The sequence below is a fragment of the Megalops cyprinoides genome, chromosome 7 (assembly GCF_013368585.1).
Source record: "Megalops cyprinoides isolate fMegCyp1 chromosome 7, fMegCyp1.pri, whole genome shotgun sequence".
Taxonomy (NCBI): domain Eukaryota; kingdom Metazoa; phylum Chordata; class Actinopteri; order Elopiformes; family Megalopidae; genus Megalops; species Megalops cyprinoides.
Window position 1 is genome coordinate 26,899,056 of NC_050589.1, and position 22,988 is coordinate 26,922,043.

At 40.7% G+C, this 22,988-nt stretch overlaps 1 protein-coding gene across 1 annotated transcript; it reads right to left on the reverse strand.

Annotated features, from left to right (window-relative positions):
• Window positions 1-13,340: 13,340 nt before the first annotated feature.
• On the reverse strand, window positions 13,341-17,247 carry ngfa (nerve growth factor a (beta polypeptide)). Its single transcript, XM_036534453.1, has 2 exons — window positions 17,236-17,247; window positions 13,341-14,042 (listed from the first exon to the last, which is right to left on the reverse strand). The coding sequence occupies exon 2, from the start codon at window positions 14,029-14,031 to the stop codon at window positions 13,360-13,362; it is 672 nt and encodes a 223-aa protein (XP_036390346.1). The 5' UTR covers window positions 14,032-14,042; window positions 17,236-17,247; the 3' UTR covers window positions 13,341-13,359.
• Window positions 17,248-22,988: the final 5,741 nt, after the last annotated feature.

Consider the following 22,988-nt stretch of genomic DNA (forward strand, 5'->3'; position numbering starts at 1 on the left):
GATGCGTGTTTCCAATTGAGCACGCATTCGGTATCTTAGTGACAGGCTCTGGAGAACCTCGAGTGCAGCAGTTCCATGCATTAGAGCAGTGAAAGATCTTTAAGCATTATGAAACACTTTAATCGCCATTAATCAATGACTGTGTGTGAAAGAACTATTTTTGTCATCATCGTGGTAAACCAGAGCAACTGGATAATAGCGAGTTGTTATCATGTGAAATCAATGTTTCAGCAGAAAGCGCAATTACTGAAGTACAGCGTGCTCTGCCAAACGCTCTTGTAAATTAGATGGGAAACAAGGCAGGCCAAATGCGAAAAGATAATCACACTCAACTGGAAACACTGAGCTCAGCTCCGTATGACATCAAAATACGCTTTGGTCGTTCATGCGAACTTGCGCAGTGATTCTCGTCTTTTGTCTCTGTGTGCTAATCTGCGGCGCTCCATTGAAACGCACTGGTGATTATTTCGGCACGTATTTCCCTTGGAACTCCCTGCGGGTCCCCCACCTGTAGGGATCAACAATTTCATCAAAACAAAGGTGCACTTGTGCTACAGTGTACTGTAATCACACTAACAAATGACAGTAGCGATGTTATTAAGTAGATTTGTTTAGCGCAGGTTTGAAGCTAGATGGGTAACAATATGAATTTGAAGTCCTGTGGCATTTCCCCCAAACAATCTATTTCAAAGTGGTGGGGATGATATGACCCAATAAATCAAGTGAAATCAAATTACTCAAAAAGCCATCGTTATTCAGCTGTTTTGTTTAGAATGCTTTATTTTGTGAAGGACAGAACACTGTGTGAAAATATGATGACCTGTTCACCACTGGTCAAAGGCCTGGAAAATGATGGATGCCCTTCATAAACTTGTGGTCATCCATGTTTTACTTCCTTACTGCAAGGAAGCATAGAGCATGGAAAACATTGCTCTATTAGGAGGATCAGCCACTTCATATTCAGTTGCTGGGGACTGAGGCCACAAGTGATATTGTACAGAATATTTTTTTTTCTTATATCAAAAAATCAAAATAGTGTCACTTGTAATTGCCTTTAAATTGCAGTGTTTTCATTTTTTAACATTTCATTTAATCTGTTGGGACATTGTAAATTATACCTCTTACCCTGTGTGGGGGGGGTTTACTGCATCTGCCTAAAAACATTATCTTTTCTGAAAGGGCTTTTATCTTTTATACCGCTATGCTTATTTCATTTAGACACATTTCCATGCCAGTAGAGTTACACATTCACAACAGCTGTGTGCTGTTATCTGATTAACAATGAACAGGCATTGTGTATTGCTTGTATTAAAATTCTGGAGTGAAACCTGATAATTATACATATGAGAAATGCATAAGATAAACCTGAAGTTTCTTCCATTGAATTGGCTATGTGATTAAAATTCTTGAAAATACTCTGTGTATTCAATATATAAACAATGTATATGTTTTCTACTCAGTATTTGGGGGAATATCAAAGGCCGATGGATTTAGAGATGTCATGTTCTGGCAGTTTCTATTTGCTTCCACATTTTTTGTTGAAGTGTTCATTTTAGAATGATTATGTCATCAGTTTATTCACTTTATTAAGTCTTTTTTCTCCAGCAGCTCTTCCAAGCAAAACCAGTGACATGTTATCATGTTTTGTGTAGATACAACCACTGCATACAAAAGGAAACCAAGCACCAATTAAAAATATATATAATTATGATACTTTTTATTGCAATGACGGTCTCTTCTCAACTTCTAAGGTGTTGCATATTGGCATGGTGTGTGCAGGGGTATCTTCTCATCCGTGACAAAATGTATTCATCATAAGATGTATTTTTTCATAATAATAATAATAATAATAATAATAATAAATGACAATCACATTATTCAGTCTAACTACATGTTTTCTCACTTATCTTTATGATGGCCTTGAAAACACTAAAACTGATAAAATTGTAATGCTAGTAATAATAATAAGTTCATAAAAATGTTGTTCAGCGATAAAGATGAGCTGCTTTGCAATGGGAACTTGAGCAATCTGAAGATAAGCTATTGCTGGCCCGCTGGGATGATTGAAAAGACAATGTTTTTGTCAGTTAAGAGTGGTGTTAAAAGAGTGAGGATCAGAAATACAAGTTCAGGATCGGTTACTGTCCACTCGATGAGAAGTTGGATCATTTACATCAAACTCATCCCAGGTAGCACATTTGCTTCACTGGTGGAAGCCTTGAATTGGAATGCTTTTCATGGGTAAAACAATGTCCATGACGATGTGCATTTCCCCTTGCTGCTATTTCAAAGACATCAGTGAAGGCTTTGAATGTGTATTCTGTTGTTGAAGATAAGATTAATCTTAAGTCTTTACCTGAAACCAGGAGGCGGTTATTTCTTTCATTCTCTGTTTTGATTCAGACCTTTAGGGCAGTCATGTGTCACTCTCCCTTTTCCTTTTCTTTCAAAGGCCTTCATACTGTAAGAGGTCACTTCTGAACACCATGCTCTTTGTGAGTGGAATCTTTTATCAAATTTTGCTGTTTGTTATGGACATAGAGGATCACATAGTTTATGCAAAATACAGACAGGGCTCAAATGAGTCTACCTGCAGAACAGAGGACCCCTGACCCCGATCAGCCCCTGTGCACTTGGTACAACACAACAAGCAAATAGAAATACACATATGCGATTGCACTGACAGCATCTTGCATGATTTTATTTTTTTTAATTTTATTGAAGGAAACTGCAGTGGGTCAGTCAATGGTCATCCTCATGGCTGAGATGTAGTTTGAATATTGGAGCAAGTAAAGATTGTTCTGCTTAGAATATCTGGGAATCATTCTGAATTCACATTGGTGAAAGCTGCCAGCGTTCCCTTTTTCAAAAGATTTTTCAAAGGCCAGGGTAGCCTTTTTCAGACAGCCGACCATACTGCCAACCTGTGCCTAGCCCCACCCCCCACTCCCAGCCCCTTCAACCCCATGACACCCCTACAGAAGCGGCACTGCAATCTGCATGTCAAAGCTTTGTTGTTAAGCCAGCCAAACCAACCATTCACATTTCACTGCTGCTGATCTGTTTTCCATTTTACCCCAGTTGCAGTTTTTATGGGACCAAGCATCAAACAAGCCTAAGCACTTTTTATTATTGCCCACAGTCTACTACTACAGACAGCTAGAAAATCCAGACTGTTAAGGGTCACATGATTCATCAACAAAATCCAATATGGCCAAATTTTGACAGTGTAAAAAATTTCATTGAGATCAAACCTAAGCTTATAGTGAAAAATAACACAAAATACACCTTTAACCTTTGACCAGGTTAACAATTGGTAGAAACGTGTGCTCATAGAGGCACTAACAGTTGTCTACTTATTTTCCTTTCAACATTGCTCTTCCAAGCATATAAGTGCAGGAATAGTCTTAGTTCAGGAATGTGTCTCAGTTCACCTTGCACTTCATTATCAGTGTCCAGGACATGGTTATCTGAATTAGGCTTTGTTTGTGCAGCTCGTACTTAATGGCACGCTGCCGAATCCCCTCTCTTAAATTACAGGTTTGTTAATTGGCTGGCCAGCCTACTGAGTCATCAGCAAACATAAGACAGCCTTGCTGCATAGCAAGCCCCTGGGCCAGACACAGCCAGCGTTTGCCCAAGACAGATTATCCTCCACTGTAAACAAAAGCTTCGTAATCTGTTTACTGTTGGTCAGTGTAGAACTCAGGAAAAATACAGTTTAAACCAATGCATCTGGGTATAAAATTCAAGAACAAAATGTACATATGGTATATAACATGGGTGTCATTTCTTTTACAACCACCATTAAATCTCGGATCTGTGGCCTGATATCTGGATTGATTTCCGAATTACGGATGTGTTGAATGGATAACAGAAAGTGTGAGCTGAGTAGTGCACAATGCCACACATACCCACAATCTGAGGTAAAGAATGCAGCCAGTTACCAGTGACATCCTGGTGGCAGGAGACAGTGGAAACTTCACAACAAGGATCAGTGCTTACCTCAGCCTGGTGCTATTTTATGTCCATACACTCCCTTGGGAGAGTTTGTGGGCTCTACTTTGGAGTTATTATGGATGTTCAATTTGACCCTCACATTAGAAATGTATGTCTTTTTGTGTCATTTTTTCACCTGGGAAACCTGGCTGGCATAAGGTTAGTGTTTAATTAGTGTTAATGTTTATCATTTTCTTCCTATTATACTGTTCTGCAATGATCAGAGTTGTTGACATTATTCTCTGGTGGTTGTAGGCTGTGCAGGACATTAGACTGTAGTTTCAGTTTGCACTGTGTTATTTTGCCAATATTACTGCATTTACATCACAGGGATTAATGACGATTCATTAACCAATGAGTGAATGCGTGCAGTCCACAATGAGTCTCTCTGAGCAAACGTCCTTTTGACGTCTGCTCCATAAATATCATTGTTTCAGTAAAGTTGTTTACACTGTTTGTACATTTATGTCGTGTATGTTTGGATTGACTGAACCTTTATCTTCTGCCAGTATATGAGCCACTGCAGTCCTGTATTCTCCCTGCATTGAAATCCCTCATTCTATACTCCTATGCAAATGACTTGAGTTCCTTTTCCAAGGGTGTGGTTATCACTAGCAAATAGTGTGTGTGTGTGTGTGTGTGTGTGTGTGTGTGTGTGTGTGTGTGTGTGTGTGTGTGCGTATCAGGCATGAGAGTGTGAAGATTTGCTGTGAGTGTTGTTAATTATCTTTTAAGAAGTTACTGGTATATAATCTAAGAGGAAACAGCAAAAAATACAAAATATGAAATGCAAATTACCTCTCATTAGCCTCTGCTCCATCATCTGGTGGCATTCCATTCATAATCTGTAAAGCACCTCAGTGTGTTCTCTGCACTGTACAGCTCACATAAACATGTTTGGGTATTGTGCTGTAAGTATCTAATGCTTAAACAAATGATCCTTTGTAATGTGTGCACACCACTGTATTAACATTAATCTTGGCCTTGACTACCTTTGAAATTGAAATTAGGGAAATCTCATTACATTCTGCTGGTAGATCTTCAAGTAACTGAAATAATGCAAGTGTAATTCTCTTTAAACAAGCAAAAAAAAAAAAAAAAAGAAAAATACTTGTAAGCTTGAGCATAGCTCTGCCTAATATATAGTACCGGCCAGTGTCGTTATGAGAAAATAGCCCCATCTACTGGTTGGCAAAGCTACCATCTTTCAAAATGTCATTTCTATGTTGAACATTTTTAGATAAGTGAGAAGAAAATGCTTACAGTTTCCATCAAGGACATATACAGATGGCTACAATTAGTCCTCTAAATGAACTCACATCTGATGTAACTTGTATATTTCTGGCCTCCTGGGACAGAACAGTGCCTTTCAGTAGCTTGTTGTGGTGGTGCATAAGGTGTATGTTACAAATTGTGCCGTAGCCCTGCATGACCTTACATCGTCCTCTGAGCTCTCAAAGGCCGTGTTGTTTGTGCAAGGAGACAGTGCTGCTGAAAATATTGTCTCCTTAACAGCACTTGTTCTCCTTGGAGAGGGGTTTCACAATGACGCCAGTGTCCATGTACGTGACCCCCGTGGTACAGGCGAACTGCAATGTGCAAAGACACATCTGCGGCGGAGTGGGTCCTTCAGAGCGGAGGAGTGCGTACACAGAGTGTACTGTGATAGAGGGCTAATGCCTTCTCAACAAAGGCCCTCAGTCTTACCCTTTCATAAAAGCTTGCTTCTCAGCTAAATTACTTCACACGACTTTACCCTCACTGAAGTGGACTCGGCCATTTGCTCACAGTTCAGAATGATTGTGTTTAGCCATCCGCTTTGACAATGCAGTTATTCTTTTACTTAGGCTTTGCTGAACATTAGCTTTTAATAAGAAAGGACTTCACAAGCAGAGAATACTGGTCCATTACTCATTCTCATATAGAACTATAAATCTTACCAAGTTTTACACCACATACTACTCTGAAAGAGCTATGTTTTGCTGAAAGAAAAATATAGCTCTTTTAGAGTGGTACGTGATGTTTATGTAAGTAAAACATCGTAATATTTATAGTTATATTATATAGCGTATATTTATAGTAACAATAATCCATGATACCAAACCTCCTTGATGTGAATACAGATATAACCAGCATTAAAATATGCTGCAAAGTCTTAAAATGCTTATTCATCATCACCGCCACCCCTCTTCAGAGGACTTTATTTACAGTTTTATGTGGGGTTACAAATTTTACATGCCCAGCACACAGAAGAAAATAAAGGGTAATAATACCCAACACTTTGTGCTATACAGTCATCTGATGGATGGGCTATGTACCAAGGTACTGTATATCCTCAGTACACATCCCATCCATCTCTCAGAAGGAGAGAAGGAGATATTTGGTAGCTGCAATCCAGTAAGATATTGTGTTAGCAACATCCTGCCAGAGATGTTAAACAGATGGCATAGAAATAGTCGTCTGGTGTGTTCAGTGTGTTGTGAGAGCGTGTGTCGGCATCTGTGAATCCCATTTTAAACATGCTGTGCTGGATAGTATGTTCTCTGTGGTTTATCTTATATTGAATCAGTTGTGTTGTAATATTGTTAGTCACTGAGAAGGTGTTCCCACAGATTTGTGTCCAGAAGTTAGTATTGGTGGAGACTACAAGGTAATTTTCCCATTTGTCGATTGGTAGAGATATAATAAAATCTCTTGTGGAAAGTTTATATAGTTTAGAGAATGGTTCCTTATAGTTTATCAATTGTTTTTTCTTTCAATTAGTGGAGGTAGTTGAAGGGTATTGTTGATTATATTGATTTTTGGTTGGACTTAATTTCTCAACTGAAGATACTGCATGTGTGGTGAGAAGGCCATTACTATTGAAATGAGATGTAAAGGTGTTTGTTTCCATGTGCTGAATATGAATGGTGAAAGAATTTGAGTGCTGAGCTGAGTATCAGTGGTGCTTTGTTGATCAGAAAGTCAGGGCTGAACTAGATTGGATTGTATTTGTAGGGTGCCATATTGTAATTTGTCTTTTTTAAATTTTCCATCAAGCTGTCAGAGTTGTAGAAACACAGCATTCTACAGCAGTTATGGCGTTAATGTGATGGTCTTGCTGAGGAGCGGAAGATTATTTATTGAGACTTCTCTGCATTTTGACCACTCTCAGTCTATCCATGGATTGTGGTGTTGATTGGAGTGGTTACATTTTGTTATATACTGTAGATGATTTGGAAGAAATGGAAGAAATTTGGAGCTTCTAGGCCCATGTGGGTTTTATCTTTTCGCCAAGTGGGTAATCAATGTGTGTTTTTTTGTTGTAGTGATTATTCAATCGCAAGTGGTGCACTGTTGAACTGTTGCATCCCTCCTGGAGAAAACAGTGAGTAACTATTCAAAGAATTGTTGGCTCCACCCCTTGTTTCCCTATCCGCCCTTACGTCTCTTCTGTGCGTTGTCTGCTGTTATAGATGGGCAGTTTGCGAAGTTGATGTAATGGGGCTGGATTTCAGCGGGGTTCACAGGAGTGCTGTGATCCTGTCATCCCCTGCCAAGACTGCATTTCTTTCCATAAGCTAAGGCTGTAGATCTCTCAATGTGTTCGTGGGAAACGCCATGTGGCCTTCCCCAGCAGCTTGATGCTTCCATACATACACAGACCTGTGCTCTCACACCATGGCAGAGGTTACCTAGCAACTGAGCAAGGATAACTTAGCAACCCCACTGGTGTCAGGTGATGGAGGGGGTGACGGTTCCCAAGATGCCCCGAGGTGCTGAAAAGGCATTGTGACAATAATGCGTTGGTTACTCAAGGCCTCCTGTTGCTGGATTGCAGTTCTGTCAAAGCTGGTGTGTTGTGACGATATGCGTAGCTGACACTGGACTGCAATATGATCAACATAGACAGCGTTTTTGGTATATGAAGTTTCTACTTAAGGAATTATCTCCATATTTACATTTTAACAAGAGTGGGTGGCAGCGGTTACTAATAGGAAGATCCAATTGAAAATGCTGCTGCAAAATTTCCCGCCATACTGTCAACATTGTAATTTGTAATTAGTTAAGAGAAAACTTTGGATTTTGCAATTTTATGCAAGCTGCACGTCAGGAATTTTTGTCTCACGTTTATAGCTCACATTATATATAACCCACTGAGCACTCCACACATTCTCCTGGCTATTCCTCTGTGCAGTTTGAAATTATGCATCAATAAATTCAGTAGATGCATGTGTGTGGACAATTCCTGTGTTGACGTTCAGATTTAAACTCTTTTTGACACTAGATGGCAGCATTAATCAAAAAATTAGTTCCTTTCCTGTAAGTAGACACAACCATTTTTCGTCTGATTTCAAGGGTGCAATGAAGGAAGGAATTTCTGTAAATGCCTTTTAAAATAATTTGCTTACAGATTTTCTTTTTCAGTTTTCAACTTTTTAAAGTAATTTGATAACAAGGGAAAAACATAAAGGCAGAGTAATGAAACAATAATAGTAGTAGTAATAATAATAATTTCAGGATCTGCTATTTCCTTGTCTATCAAGAGAGAGTAGTAGAGAACTCTGAGATGAATATCTGAATATTTTTCACAGTACCAGGGGCAGTGTACTTTATTTTTGGATTTGTGTCTGTGTAGTGATTGTAATTAACCATGATTACCTTAAATACACCATGCATCCAAGTACCCATGCTTACCTGTTGTCCTGCCTGGCTGTTTTCTTTTTTTGTGATTGACAATTTATTTCATTTTTATCAACACAATACAATGTGCAGAGGGGAATAAAAGACCCCCACCCCAAACAACCTGCCCCTCCCACAATGGACCAGCTACCAATTCATTGGTATATACTAGGCCTATGGCTGATGGAAGAAATAAAAAAGAGGTATTAAAGATATTGAAGGTGTTAAGTAGACTACTCTGACTTGACTGTCTTCTGTTATTCACAAACTACTGCATGGTTATGTGTCATGGAGATACATTATCCCATACCTTTAACACAACAAGCTCCTGCATGCAAGGCTAACAGATCGCAGGCTTCACTTTGGCATTTACCTCATTTTTCCCTGTAATCCAATGCTGTGTGATTCCTAATCCTCTCACACTCGGATAGCACCTTATATCCAGCAGCAAAATTTGTTATTTTAACCAGAACATTTCAGGCCCCCAGGGGTCAACAGAAATTCTCAGTGCCATAGTACAACTATTTCTAGCAAACGGCTGGGAGGAAATATGTGAGAAATCTTACCACTAGAGGGCAATGTTGCTCAAACATAGTGGGTATATATACATATCAGTGAGGTCATTGTTGCTTGTCAGATGCATACAAAGAATGCAATTTTAATCACACCTCTTTGTGCTTGCTTGGATTCCTCCACACAGCCACATGGCATCTCAACTGGTGAATCCACAAGTCAGAACACTGATGTTCACGATTGGATTTTTAATATTTTTTATATTTAAGATTTATGTTACTGTGTTGTATCCTTTGTTTTCTTACCCCATTTCTACAGCTCCTTGTTATGTTGCCTTATATGACTTGGAATGGATTTCCATGTACATACATTCCTTCCGTCTGTTAGGTTATGTTCACTTTGACATTGATGTGTGACATGTTTGACATTGACCTTTGACAGTGGCATCAGCTTCATTTTTAAGCAGAGGGAAGGAAAAAAAAAAACAGACTGGATGAGACAACCAGAGACTGCAGCATGCTGAGAGCTTGTGTGGGGGTTTAAGGTCTGGTGATGTACTGAGGGTATTATACACAAATTGTATGAAAATTCTACCTAAAAGAAAACATTACAGTTCTGTGTTAAGTGTTATTAAGTTCACCAGTGATTGTGATCAACCTCTTCTTGTTATACTGTAACAGATAGATGAGGTGGGAGAAAAGATTTGTTCCAACAGTGTGATGTGCTGTTCACTGCACTTGTATCAATCTTCTGTAAATTAGCTTAATACTTATCAATGGAAGATAAAACCCTGCCCTGAACCCTCTCTTCACCGGTCTCCTGGACACAGGTTTTCCACCTCCCTTTCTTCAAGTGAGTTCACTGTGCAATTGTGTTTTGGGAAGCACTTTTTGATATTCTCCGGTTGTGTGCATGGATTGGTGGTTAGACCAGAGGGCCTCTAAAGTCTGCAGCTCCACTCCCTCTCTGTCTGCCCCAGGGGCGTTCATGATGAAAGAACTCTCGCTTCTGAGAGGTGGTGTCTGTACGTGACGCCCTGCTCTTTCCTCTATTGTGTGAGACCCCACCATAAACTGTGCCTCAGAGGCAGGTGTAGGATAGCACTGAGAATGACTTTTGCTCGCATTAAAAAAAAAAAATAAACAAAAAACATGACTGTTCTCTGGAAATTAGCACACTCAAAGGCCTTTGGAACTTCTGTGAAGCCCTCGATTGCTGCCCTAGTTTTTCAGTGCAAGTGTTTTTTTTTTCTGCTTTGATGATCAGCTCCCCGGAGAGCTGCACAAACAAGCTGTGAGGTTTTTTTCTTGAAAACATGTAATTAATGACATCTTTCTGCCCCTCGTGCTCTGTGAGCTGGCTGCATGACGATAATAACAGGCAAACGGAGCCCTGTGCAGACTGATTTCCAGCCACGGGCCCAGAGGAAACACGCTCATCAAATAAACACAAACAGTGAAAAAAGAACATGTGTGCATCTCATATGTGAGCCTTTTTTCATCCCTTTTCTGTTCATTTACTTGTAAATTAGTACTGATAAGCACTTCAGAAAATAACAATGTTAACTTTTCAGAAAAGAGCTGGGTCAGAAAGACATGTCAAGCAAGTTAATGCCAATGTAGCAGTGCTTGTATACTCATAGGGAAAGCTAATGCCAATATAGCAGTGCTTGTATACTCATAGGGCAAGCTAATGCCAATATACCAGTACTTGTATGCTCTTGAAGCAAGAAAATGTCAGTATAGCAGTGCTCATTTACTTGTAGAGCAAGTTCATGCCATTATAGCATATTTGAATCGTATCATTTTGAGCTTCCGTGGATCTTTCCGTCTGACACCGTACCTGCGTGGCGGATTCCCCACAGGTCAAACCGCTCTGCCGTGTGACAGCCATTCCTGGAATGCGTGACGCACATGACGTCGAGCAGATGAATGCCCCAGTGAAAGTCGGTTGATAGCGGAGCGACTCTATGGGCAGGTCCCAGCAGAGCCGTGCGCTCCACCCTTGAGAAAATGAGAGTGCTGGATCCCTCCAAATGGCTGCACTTGCCACCGCGCTAACGCTGCTTAATTCCACACACTGCGCTGCCTGGCACAGAGCCTGTGAAGCGAAACGCATCTGCTGGAACATGAAGTAATGGAAAAAAAAGTGAATTTCTCTTGCTGTGGATCCCTCACTATCCAGAACTTTCTCTGCAGTTGTCCCTTGATGGTGGAATGAACTTCCACACTTCAGCTTGTACCTTGTCTGGCCAACTACTGAAACCTGGTCATACAGCACTTCTGATATTAATGACTGCTTATATGGCTTTTTGCTTGTGTGGTACTCTGCCTCACTTGTAAGGCATAAAAGTGGATAAAAGTGTCTGCCAAATGAATAAATATCAATGTAAATGTAAATGGATCCTGCACATGCACTGACCCGATGAGCTTCTTGTGTCCATGTTATCAAACAGATATTCTCTTTCTTTCCTGTTCCAGAGCATTACATTTGAGTCTTTTCAAGAAAAGAATCTGGGAGGGAACCAAAGGAGGATCATTGCAATAGCGAGAAAGCCTGGTATCTTAACCCTGTCTGCGCCTGAGGGGCGCAATCAGGCCAGCCAAACATCCGCTGATCAGGTGCCCTGTGATGATGAGGTGTTCCTACAAAGGCTGAGTTCATGCATTCCTGAGCACCATGACCCCCTCGAACTCAACCCTCTGATTCCAGATGTTGGACTCGACCTCATTACCCCTGCGTGCACCTGACCTTTGACACGCCTCCCTGGCTCCGTTTACAAATCAGCTTAATGGGGGGCGAAGCATGCAGGAGTCCGGCCAGCATGGCAATCCGTCTCCTGCCCGTTGTATGTTTTTCTGGAGAGGGCCTGCTGGCCGCTGCTCTGCGTATAGGACAGTCCCTTAATATATTCCACACAGTTGGCAGAGTGCTGTGATAATCCCCATCTTTGTCCAAGCTGCTAAATGTTTACTCTTTAACCAGGCTACGTAATTAGTATGAAAATAACTGGGGAGATTCCAGATAGCCTTTGATTTAATGGCCCAGTGTTTTATTTAACCGCTTTGTGCCTCGCTCATAAATATTTAGGAAGACTATTTTTGAATCGCCTCTTACGTGTGTAGAGACAGTCTTAACAAGCAGTGCCCACAACAGTGATCCATGATCGGCACTCTAGGTGAGGTCAGAGAAAGGACAGAGGATTGTCTTACCAGCCTTTTCTAAACATGCAGAAACTCAGCAGGTTCACAGTTTAATAATGTTTGGGCTTTTCACATTGTTGAAGATGACTATGAAGTCTTTGTTGTGGCTTCTCTTGGAATTTTGTATGAACTCTGAACCGTAATTTACTTATATTTGTGTGTGTGTGTGTGTGTGTGTGTGGTTTGAATTGCTGATTGCCAGGGCAGTAATACATTCTTTCAACTTTGTAATTCAAAGAGTACTGCTATGTAACAAATGCAAATCTTTACCCACATAACACATACAATGTAAGTATTCTTTTTTCTTTCCTGACAGAACCCACATCCTGTAAGACACCTTCAGGAATGTAGAGGAGCTCCAAAAGTGTTATCAGTGTTGGTATGTTGTTTCTTACCTATGAAATGGTCAGTAGTCTCTCTCTCATGTTTTCAAATCAAATAGTTTTTAGTAGTGCCATTTTGCTGTGGTTACGTATTTAAGGACAGAGAATACATAGGCAATTCTTTACAGTGGCTTAAATGCAGATGCGTTAGGTTAACAGCTGTATTGGAGACACTTCCCATGATGCAACTCTGCCCTGTTACCATGACAAACATCACTTCCTCTCCTGTCCAAAAGCACTGTGACAAACAAAAGGCTTTTCAGCTCAGTTTAGAAAGGACAACTGTACTCTAGGCTTGCACTGAAGTGTTTAATAAATAACAATATCAACAACAACACAACAAAAGCTTGGTTTCTTTTTGTATATTTATATATATTTATATAATATAGATTTAGTTTTTTGACTGTATAAACTATAAATATGACATGCAGTCCTCATAACTTAAAACGACCAATAATTTACAGAGTGAGGTAGGGTGGGGGTTAGGGTGGAGAGGGAGGGAGGTGTCGGGGTCAGTTTGTTGGCAGCGAGGCTGTAGTGGCTCTTCGTAGGGAGGGCTGATGGTGGGGTTGGTGGGGGCAGGGTGTGGGGGGAGGAGGTCAGTGCCTCCAGGACTTGCGACTGAGCACGCACACGCAGGCGGCGTTGATGCGGATGAGGCGGAACGCCACCAGGTTCTTGAAAGAGGTGAGCGCCCGCACGTAGGTGTGCGTGTTGGTGCAGTACGAGTTCCAGTGCCGGCTGTCGATGCCCCGGCAGCCTGAGGAGCTGGACTTGGAGCTGCGGCACGTGGTCTCGAAGAAGAACTGCTTCTTCACCACGTTGTTGATGTTGACGTCGGGCAGCACCGTCACCTCGTTGCCCGAAATGTCCGTCGCCTTGGTCTTATTGCCCACCCAGTTGCTGATGCTGTCGCAGACGGAGTACTCCCCGCGGTGCAGGGGCTGGCTGGCCCTCCGCCTAACCCTCGACCCCGGGCCCCGGGCTGGGCCCTCATCCGCGTCAGGAGGCAGGACGCTGAAGAGCACGCGGGGCGAGCGGTAGCGGCGCTTCTGGAAGAGTTTGGGGTCCACGGTGGGGATGGAATGAGAGTGAGAGTCCTGCTGCTGCTGCTGCTGCTGATCGGGGGTGGAGCTCACAGGCCCCGCCCGTGTCCTTGAGCGTGTCACTGTGTCCCCCCCGGCCCCCTCCTGGGGCGGGGCACCTCCTCGCATGTTGGCTACAGCCTGGACACTGATCAGGAAGAGCAAGCCCAGCGTCGACGACCTCATGGGCACACGTCCTGCCAAAGGAGAAAGGATCTTTAGCACACATCACTCCTCTCAGAGTAGGTAAGGGTAAAGCAGAACACACCTGTATGGGTATCACCTCATTTCTCCAACTTCCAGCAGCTGTGTTTTCACAATGGCACTAGTTAATTCATCATTTCCGGTTCAGATATGGTGTGATTGTTTTGTATGAACTATTGCTCATGTGATTTCATTAGATGGTCTTGTACACCCTTACTTTGTAAGTTGTAAGTAACAAAACATGAATGTAAATTTACATTATTCTGTTGACTAGCTATTCTGTTGACTAGTTGATTACCTGCACTAAAATTGAATTGAATAAGGCACCCCAGTGCTGTATGGAGCTGTACCTTCCTGCAGTACTTTGAAGTGGAAAATGACTTTACTCCCGTTCTCTAATAACAATAATAGCATGTCCACTGCTTGTGGCGTTTTTATGACTGATTTTTAAAGATTGGTTTTGTGTTTTTACAGAGTCAGAGAGTAAGTCAGGTAAACGTCCAAACTTCCACCCTTTCAGTGAACTTGGAGTTTGACAAAAACAGAATAATAACTTAGAAGTAGAAAATGTGTCCCTTGAACTGTTTGTTTTCTTTGGGGCAAAATATTGCTTACATTGGTCCCAAACTATAAAGTAGCCAAGAGTAGTAAAGCTTGTAATTTGTGTAATTTCTCACTGGTCACTACAGTTGATACTGACAAATCTCCAACTCTCACTGCTACATCTTTGACAGAAAGAAATTTATTGACATCAGGAACAATAAAGAATATATGTGGTATTTTTCAGTTTTGATTTAGATTTGTATCAGGAAATCTAAACACTTTGTTTAGAGTATTACATAATATACCATATAACCTAAAATATTACAGGTTGTCATCTAGTTTTGTTGAATCTGAGCAATTAAAATTCTCTGGGTCCCATAATTTTTACACTGTTTTGCAGTTCTTGTCTTCACTTGCTCCCAATGCCTATAATGGCCAAAATAGACAAGACATTGTCAGAATGGTTATCTTTGTAGACAGCTAAGTTTTTAGTTGTGAACTTGAGTAACCCTGATTTATATCCACAACTATCAATGAGAATATTTGTTTTTAACTTATATGGATACATCTAGACACATTCTTTTTTTTACTGGATTGTATTAGTAAAAGTCAATAACTATAGGGGCAATTATACTTAAATATAATGTCTGGTTTTAACGGGATCAGCTCAGTCTCTCTCTGTATGGTATATAAATACTTTTGGCAAATATTAATCATTGCATGGCGGAATTACTTGAATAGTTTGAACCAGACATTATTATTATGCAGTTTTCCTCCCAGTCTGCCTATAAAAGAAGTTCAGTTACGGAAATCATATTAATTGCTCTGTCAATTGATATAAACTGATGAAACAACCTGGAAAGCTGAAACTGGATGAGAAGAAAAAGGGGAAAAATGTTCATGCATAGAGGGAAAGAACAGCGCCGGGAACAGAAAGCTGTTTTGTCCCCTTCTGAAAGACAGTTGATTATCTGCAGTTCCTTATACTCTGAGAACCGGGGGGCTGTGTTGACTTCATTGCCTTGGAGACAGACACTGCACTGAAAGAGAGAGGGCCGAGAGGGCTTGTTTCGTAATTTCTTGGCATGCTGAGACGTGCTCCGCATTCATTGGCTTGGTGGAAATGGCAGTCCACATACATCAAAGTACATGCCTACAAAACATGTCTGCCGATCTCCTCCCAGCTGTGATATGACATCCTACCTACACACACACCCTTTCAGAAACCGCATCGACTCCTCTGTGCACTCCATCTGCCGCTGGGCAGACATCATGGATGCTGTTTGCATTAGCAGGAACCTAAATTTATGGCAGGAATCAAGGCTTTGCAGCTTGAATACCAGAAACCTTCTGAAATGATTATCAAGTACTAAAGTAAACTTCTAAAGTCCATCTTGTTTCATAGACAGATCTGCTAATATAATGCTAATATTGTCTTTCAAATAGTTGATTTTTTTCAAATAGTGTTTTTTTTTTTTTTTTTGGCTGAGTTAGCCAGAATAGAGAATGATATTTTGCTGAGTGCAACTACAGCATTACATTTGAAAAGCATAATGCCTCTGTCAACTTGAGTCATGCAAACCCTCTGAACATTTGCTCCAAGTCAAAGAAGCTGTATAAATGACCATAAGTGCAGATTGGTTACTCTTGAAAAAACAATTGACCTTTCCATGAGGGGCCACCTCCCATGAAGCGCATTGCTAACTCTTAGAAGCTTTTTTTTCCTGGCAAAATGATAGTTAATGCCCAAATGGCAGAGGAAACGCTCCTCTGTGCTGGAGTTTTCAGTTTCCTCTTTTGTTTACACAATTGCATTGGCCTACAATGTAAGAGAGCATGCGTGACTACTTAGAAACCAAAAACAATAGAAAAATTACACAAAACATTACCACTGAAATTGCAGCTGAATCTTCTGTTTGCAATGCCTTTTAGGTTGACATTAGTACTTTGTTAGGCTAAGAGAGATATCCCTCTTTTGCTATATGCATTTATGCTGTCCCACTGAGACACTTTTTCCCATTTGATGGACACTCCACTTGTCTTACCCATGTGTCACTGTGAGATAGCTGTCTATGTTACGTTCTGTTTCTTTAATGTTCTGTGTTTTAGTCAAAATTTCTTTCTTCATAGAAGCATGGTTAATTTTCTATTTCTCCTTACAAATTCAATTTGTGTTGCATCTTTCATCACCCCAATATAAATCTGGCCTAATAAGCAGAAACATTTTAGTTCGTAATGACAGCTTGAGCATTGTTCCTTCTGGCTGTTGAAATTGTTTTATCAATAATTGCTGCTTTTAAAAATAATATTCAGTCTTAACAAGATCAGTTTGATTCCTATCTGAATGACAGTACAAAAACTGTTGGCAAGGAGTCATGACTGAGTGTGCAGCCAACATCTTTCAGACATTTTTGGCCAAAACAACGCTGTGATGCTTGACTAACAGATTGCCTTGCAGTGCTCTGATAGGTTGAGTGACACAAACGGTACAGTTAATTCACACAAAGTAAAGTAACACAATGGCTTTGCATGTAGCATCATATGTGACAGCTCTTACTATACTCTCGAGGGGCTCATTCTGTTCAGGGCTACAGCCCTGAGAATCTGAGAGGTGGTTAAACTCAGCTAGCTGTGCATTCTCACCTGTGGAATGTCTCCAGGTGAAGTGTGGCCCCCCCGTTGGGCTCCTAGAGAGAACATCCAGTACAGCCCACGCCCCAAGCGCCTGCCATCCGGACTGCGTCCTGCTCACTGGCGCTTCCTGTGGATCAACCCACACACAGCACTAAGGAACTGCACATTACCGCACTAAAGAACTGAATATTACTTATCTCTGACATGGTCAATGTTCGTCAAGAAACAGCCAGCTACAGAAAGCAAGGAAAAAATTGATTGATTTTCATCTTGATAGTGAATGAGGGATGAAACCATGAGTTGGAATTAAACTGTAAAGACTGAAATAAATCTAAACTCAAATTTCATCTAAGAATGTTGTTAAAGTGTTAAGTGAACAACAGAAAGTTCACTGAACTAGCTAGCCTATAAAAAACACTTTTGTGTTGATTGATATATTTATATATATATATAATTTCTACTTATTTACTAGTGACCCAACCTGTATTATGACAGATGCATGGTATTTGGTGTTTCTGACATGCACTAGACTTTTACAACATCCCCACACACACACACTGAAATGACATTCACATGATCTGAAAGCTAGCTGTAAGCATCACACATATATTGCCCATGAAAAGACATTATTCAGGACTGCAGACAGAGGGACAGAGAACTCAATGGCCCTTTTCTGCATTTATCGGATATGTTTTTTATGTGATGTTCAGAAATATCTGAGGAAAAAAAATCACATTTACACAATGTTTGACAAGCCTGTGTTTGTAGCACCAGGAAATATCTTCCACCTAGATCAGTCAACACTGTAGGTAAACGAAAGACCATGAAAATGTCAACAGCTGTATGAAATAATTTGCCTTCACTCTATCTTTGTGTGCTCAAGGGTGTCCTTTGAGGAAATGACAGATACAGCACCGTGTTTATCTACAACGGACATGTAAAGCACTCACAAAGACTCAGATTGCAGGTGACCGACAACAGTGATGTCACAAAGGAAGGTTGTCTGCATCCATTTCACAGACATATGAAGAATCATTCCAAAGACACAGGTTCTCAGATGTGCTAAAGCTACAGGATTCATTTCATCAGCATCTCAGAAAAAATGTTGGCCAAATGCTCTTTAAAAATATGCCAGCAACAAAGTCTGTCTCTTGTTAAATCTGCGTTCAAAGTAAGCCTGCAGACTCTCTTCACCTTATATCTGCACTCAGTAGGGAAATCTGCGTATGGGGAAGATGAAACAGTTGATGAGATATTCAGCTTTCAGTTATTGTTGGAACTGAATCAGAAGGCGATTGAAGTAGATGTGATCTGAGGACATTTCCAATAGCTTTTTTTTTTCCTCTCAGCAAGGTAACCTCACTATAGAACTGACCTACACCTGACGGACATAGAAACTGTTTACAGCTGCACGGCAACATCACACAAGCTAAAAACCTAACACTTACCGTACATTAAATATGCTGTCCTCTGAAGTGACTTTCCCTAATATTTGAAGCAACTGTCATGCCATGATCTGAGCTAAATGCCACCTTGTGTATTTTTAGGCTTTTAATTGGACACTGGGTGTGGTCTGCTTAGTAATGAGGTAATGCACGCCGGACCCAAAGATGAGTGCTTATTGTTCACTATAAAGTGTGTACTTTTCCACTTGGAGCTGCAGCTCATTTTTGAAGCAGTCTGGCTGACTGCAAAGTTATCCCTGCTGGGGAAGCACTTATTTCTTACATACTCATTTAAAAATCTTCCATGCCAAAAAAGAATAAAATTACCAAAATTAAGTGAACAGGAGAACTTGGTAATGCAGCTCTTTGTGCTTTATCACAATGATGGTCTGGTCTAAAAACTAAACTTCCACTTTCGTTATTGAAATGACAACTTTACTGTGTTTCTAATACAAACAGTCTCATATGTACCTGTTTTACACTGCTATAATCTAAATCTTTTTACACAATGGTGCTGTCGGATAATTACAGCTGGATCTGAGCCGATTTGACTGGCAGTTTTATATATTGTTCATTATTGCAATAATAATAAAAAAATACATTGACCCTGAATTAATTGCTTCAGCCCTCAGCTATTTATGGAAATGATAGAGTCAGGTTGGATGAGTCCCAGCTGGAGCGAAGACTAAGTTCATTTGATCATATTGGTCTGTTTTCATAGTACACCAGTCTGCTTCTCTGTAACTTCTTCCTTGCCCAGCACTGACATCCAGCCCGTAATCGTGCTCAAGCTGCTAATTATTTTCATAGCCGTTGTTAAAGTGTTTGAAACATTGAAAGTGAGGGAAGTACGTGTGGAAAATTAGAAAATTACACAACGCATTTACAGCACAGCTGTGTTTCCACTGAGGAGTTTCAGGGAAATGGAGAAAAGGGCAAGGATAATTGAGTCGGTGCTTCTACATATGTGCGGGTCACTTTCGTTTGTGTGTATGTGTGTGTGTGTGTGTGTGTGCGTGTGTGTGCGTGTGTGTGTGTGTGTGTGTGTGTGTGTGTGTGTGTGTGTGTGGTTGTGCATGTGTATGAGTTTGAGTGTGTGTGTGTGCATGTGCGTCTGTCTGTGTGTGTGTGTGTGTGTGTGCGTGTGTGTGTGTGTGGTTGTGCATGTGTATGAGTTTGAGTGTGTGTGTGTGTGTGTGTGTGTGTGCGTGTGTGTGTGTGTGTGTGTGTGAGTTTGTGTGGGTGTGTGTGTGTGAGTTTGTGTGTGTGTTTGCATGCGCGCAGCAGGGATGTCGCAGTGAGGTAAAACACATCCCCACATTCTCACTGCAGTTTCAGCAGCAGCTCGCTCGCATCAGTAACACACGGACACTCATCTGGACTTCGTTCCAATCTCTGAGGCGTTTACTTCTCTTCTGTGCCTTTTGAGCAAAACAACAGAACCAAGAATGTTCAGCAACCTGAGAGCTGAGGATGACTCACGCTGCAGTGCCTGAAGGCAGCGAGACTGTGATCCAGGCACATACTATACACCTTATATGTGCATCACATGCCCAGCGCATATCTTTAAGGTCACACCTTTTGTGTAACCGTGTTGGACTGGCTGAATGATAGCAAGCCGTCTCTCAGCCTTGATAGAGAGAATCATCCACAGCAGTGCAGGCATGTGGAACATTACCATTTCCTGACAATTTTGTCTCTGAGCTGAGAAAGATTTGTTAAATAGCATAAAACCACAAAACCAGACTTTCTCAGTCCAACCTGTTTCATTATTTTGAAAGAACAGGGCAGCCATACAGCACAGAGAAGATGCTATGAGCAACTGGCTCTGACAAGTTCACACACAATGCTTGATTATGACAGTGAAAGATTACACTAGAACCCATACACTAAACCTCAGTGACAGTATTGTCCGTGCAAGTATTAGCTCTTGTGTGGAGCGAGTTGGTTAGATAGATCGCTGTTACTCTCTACTGATCTGCTAACGCCTCACAACTGGTGAGTCTGACCACAGTGGGGCTTGCAATGGTTACAAAACACATGATGCCATCACCGTGTTCCTGCAAGCCGAAATCGGGCATTGAGCTGTCCTCTCTGTTGTGCAGACAAAGAAAGCCACAAATTGAAAAGGAAAATGGAAGATGTCTGCTTTCATGCAGTGGTTCTGCCTGTACAAGGCCAGGGACAGAACAGAACAAATAACCGGAGGGAGAATCAGTGAATTTCACTCTGGCAGAAGAGATTCTGTTCAATACTCTACAACCACTTTTGTAAAGGCTTATATTTGTGTGAAATTAGAGCTTTTTTTAACTCCCCAAATGCATCAGTGCCATCACACTTATCCAAGTGACATGCAGTAATTGTGGTTTGGTCATCTGCTGTGACAGCGAGCTTATATAAGATACAGATTTCTGTCAGGCTCAAGTTTATGCCATCTCTACCATGTCTGATCTTTCTATGGCAACATGAAGGTCTGCTGGAGAATATTCCTGCTGGGGACTAGAGAAGGATTTCATAGACTGAAGTTATGTTGCTTCAACTGAATGGCGACTGTAAAAAAGATTAATGTGTCTGTGATGTTAATAATTGATAGAAGTATTCAATACAGTACCTCTCATCAGGCAAACTGTTGTCAAATTACAGTCTTCTGGAGCTGAAATTTACCGATTAGAAACTGAAACATGCGACAGCTTCATTTGGTGTTCCTTGTGTCCAGGGGTGGCTCAGGGGAACTGTCAGGAAGTTAGAATGGACTGAAAGCATTTCCCTAAAGGAACTGTCCCACTTCACTCTCGTTGAAACTGTCAGCGTACTTTCTCTCTCTTTTGGGTCTCTGGCGTGATGTTGTGGGGGTATTACATAACAATGGTAATGAGAAGACTTATAAAATCAGATCTCCTTGTGTGGGGTGATTTTGATATTTTTAATTGAAATCAAAGCTATGAATCAAGCTAATGCCAGAGACTGTATTGTAAGAACAGTGTTTACTGTGTTGATGGATTGCATCTTTAAAGTATTGGTTGACAAGAACCATACCCGCAGCTGTTTTTTTTTTTTTTTTAGAAATTCAGCTCGAAAATGAAGTGCAAACTGACACCACTTTCCTCTGCCCCATGAGCTGATGACCTCCGCTTACCCTGTCACACTGGAATGTATAACAGCAGGTTTCTCAGCCAGAGATACTCATTTTCCTCGGGGATTTGCTGTTATGAAGACAGTGCTCAGCAGTGAATTTCCCACCCTCACTCTTTCCATACAGCAGAATCTATTTTCCTTTCTTTTCTTATTGGTATATTTTGAGTGACATTGGTTTGCATTGATTTTATAATAAAGTGTGTGCACTTGTATTTGTGGCCATGGCATCTAAATCACTGCCTAGTTTGCAAGGAAAATGGAGCAATGGTATTGTGGCTTTTTGCTCTTCATTTGTAACATTATAAGTAATGTGTTGAATATACATGAACTATAAAAAACATGTTTTCTCCAGATACCGAGAAATGGGTAGCTTGTTTGCCAAAGTGCTTTATTTTGCATGAATGCAAATAGAATAGAATTTACCAGTGAAAAACAGATTTTCCTCAAAGGTCTCTATTGGTTGACAGGCAGCCAATCACAGATCAGTCGAAGAAACCTCTTGAATTGTGGGGCAGTGTGGTGTGTGGTGTGAACAGAGGGAATGCTTCATCCTGGGGAATTCACACTTGTGAATATTTCATCAAAAAAGCACAAAATCCCACAGCACTGGGAAATGTAGCTCACACGTGTGCGTATAGAGGAACGTGCATCACATTTCTCACATCTTGGCAGATCCCTGGTTTTCCATTCTATTTTTATTTTTTTGGTTAAACAACAGATAACCAAGATAAATCTGTCAAAGGTCACTTGCAACTGTAGTTTAAATCTAGGCTGTGAATATGACACTGAGGACGGTTTTTGTGATTTTGCAATGATGTGTATGGTGATAAGCATCATATCCCTGTCACTTGGTATCTCTCCTACCTTGAGCTGGGTGATTAATCGATTTTATTTTCAGTTATGATTTTGGCTTCCAACGATTATGAAAACAGGATAATTAAGATTAAACGATTATTGTGCTGCATTATTCATTGAAATGTATTTATTTATCTCTTTTTTTGTTTATTTTTTATTTGTTTTTCAGTGGAATTATAAAGTTCAAGAAAATCCACTGTTAAAGAGGCAATTAAAAAAAAGTTCAATAAATACATAATGTTTCCAAAGTCAATGAATAATCCTGTTAAATAATCATGATCTCAATACTGACCAAAATAATTGTGATTATAATTTTTGCCATAATCA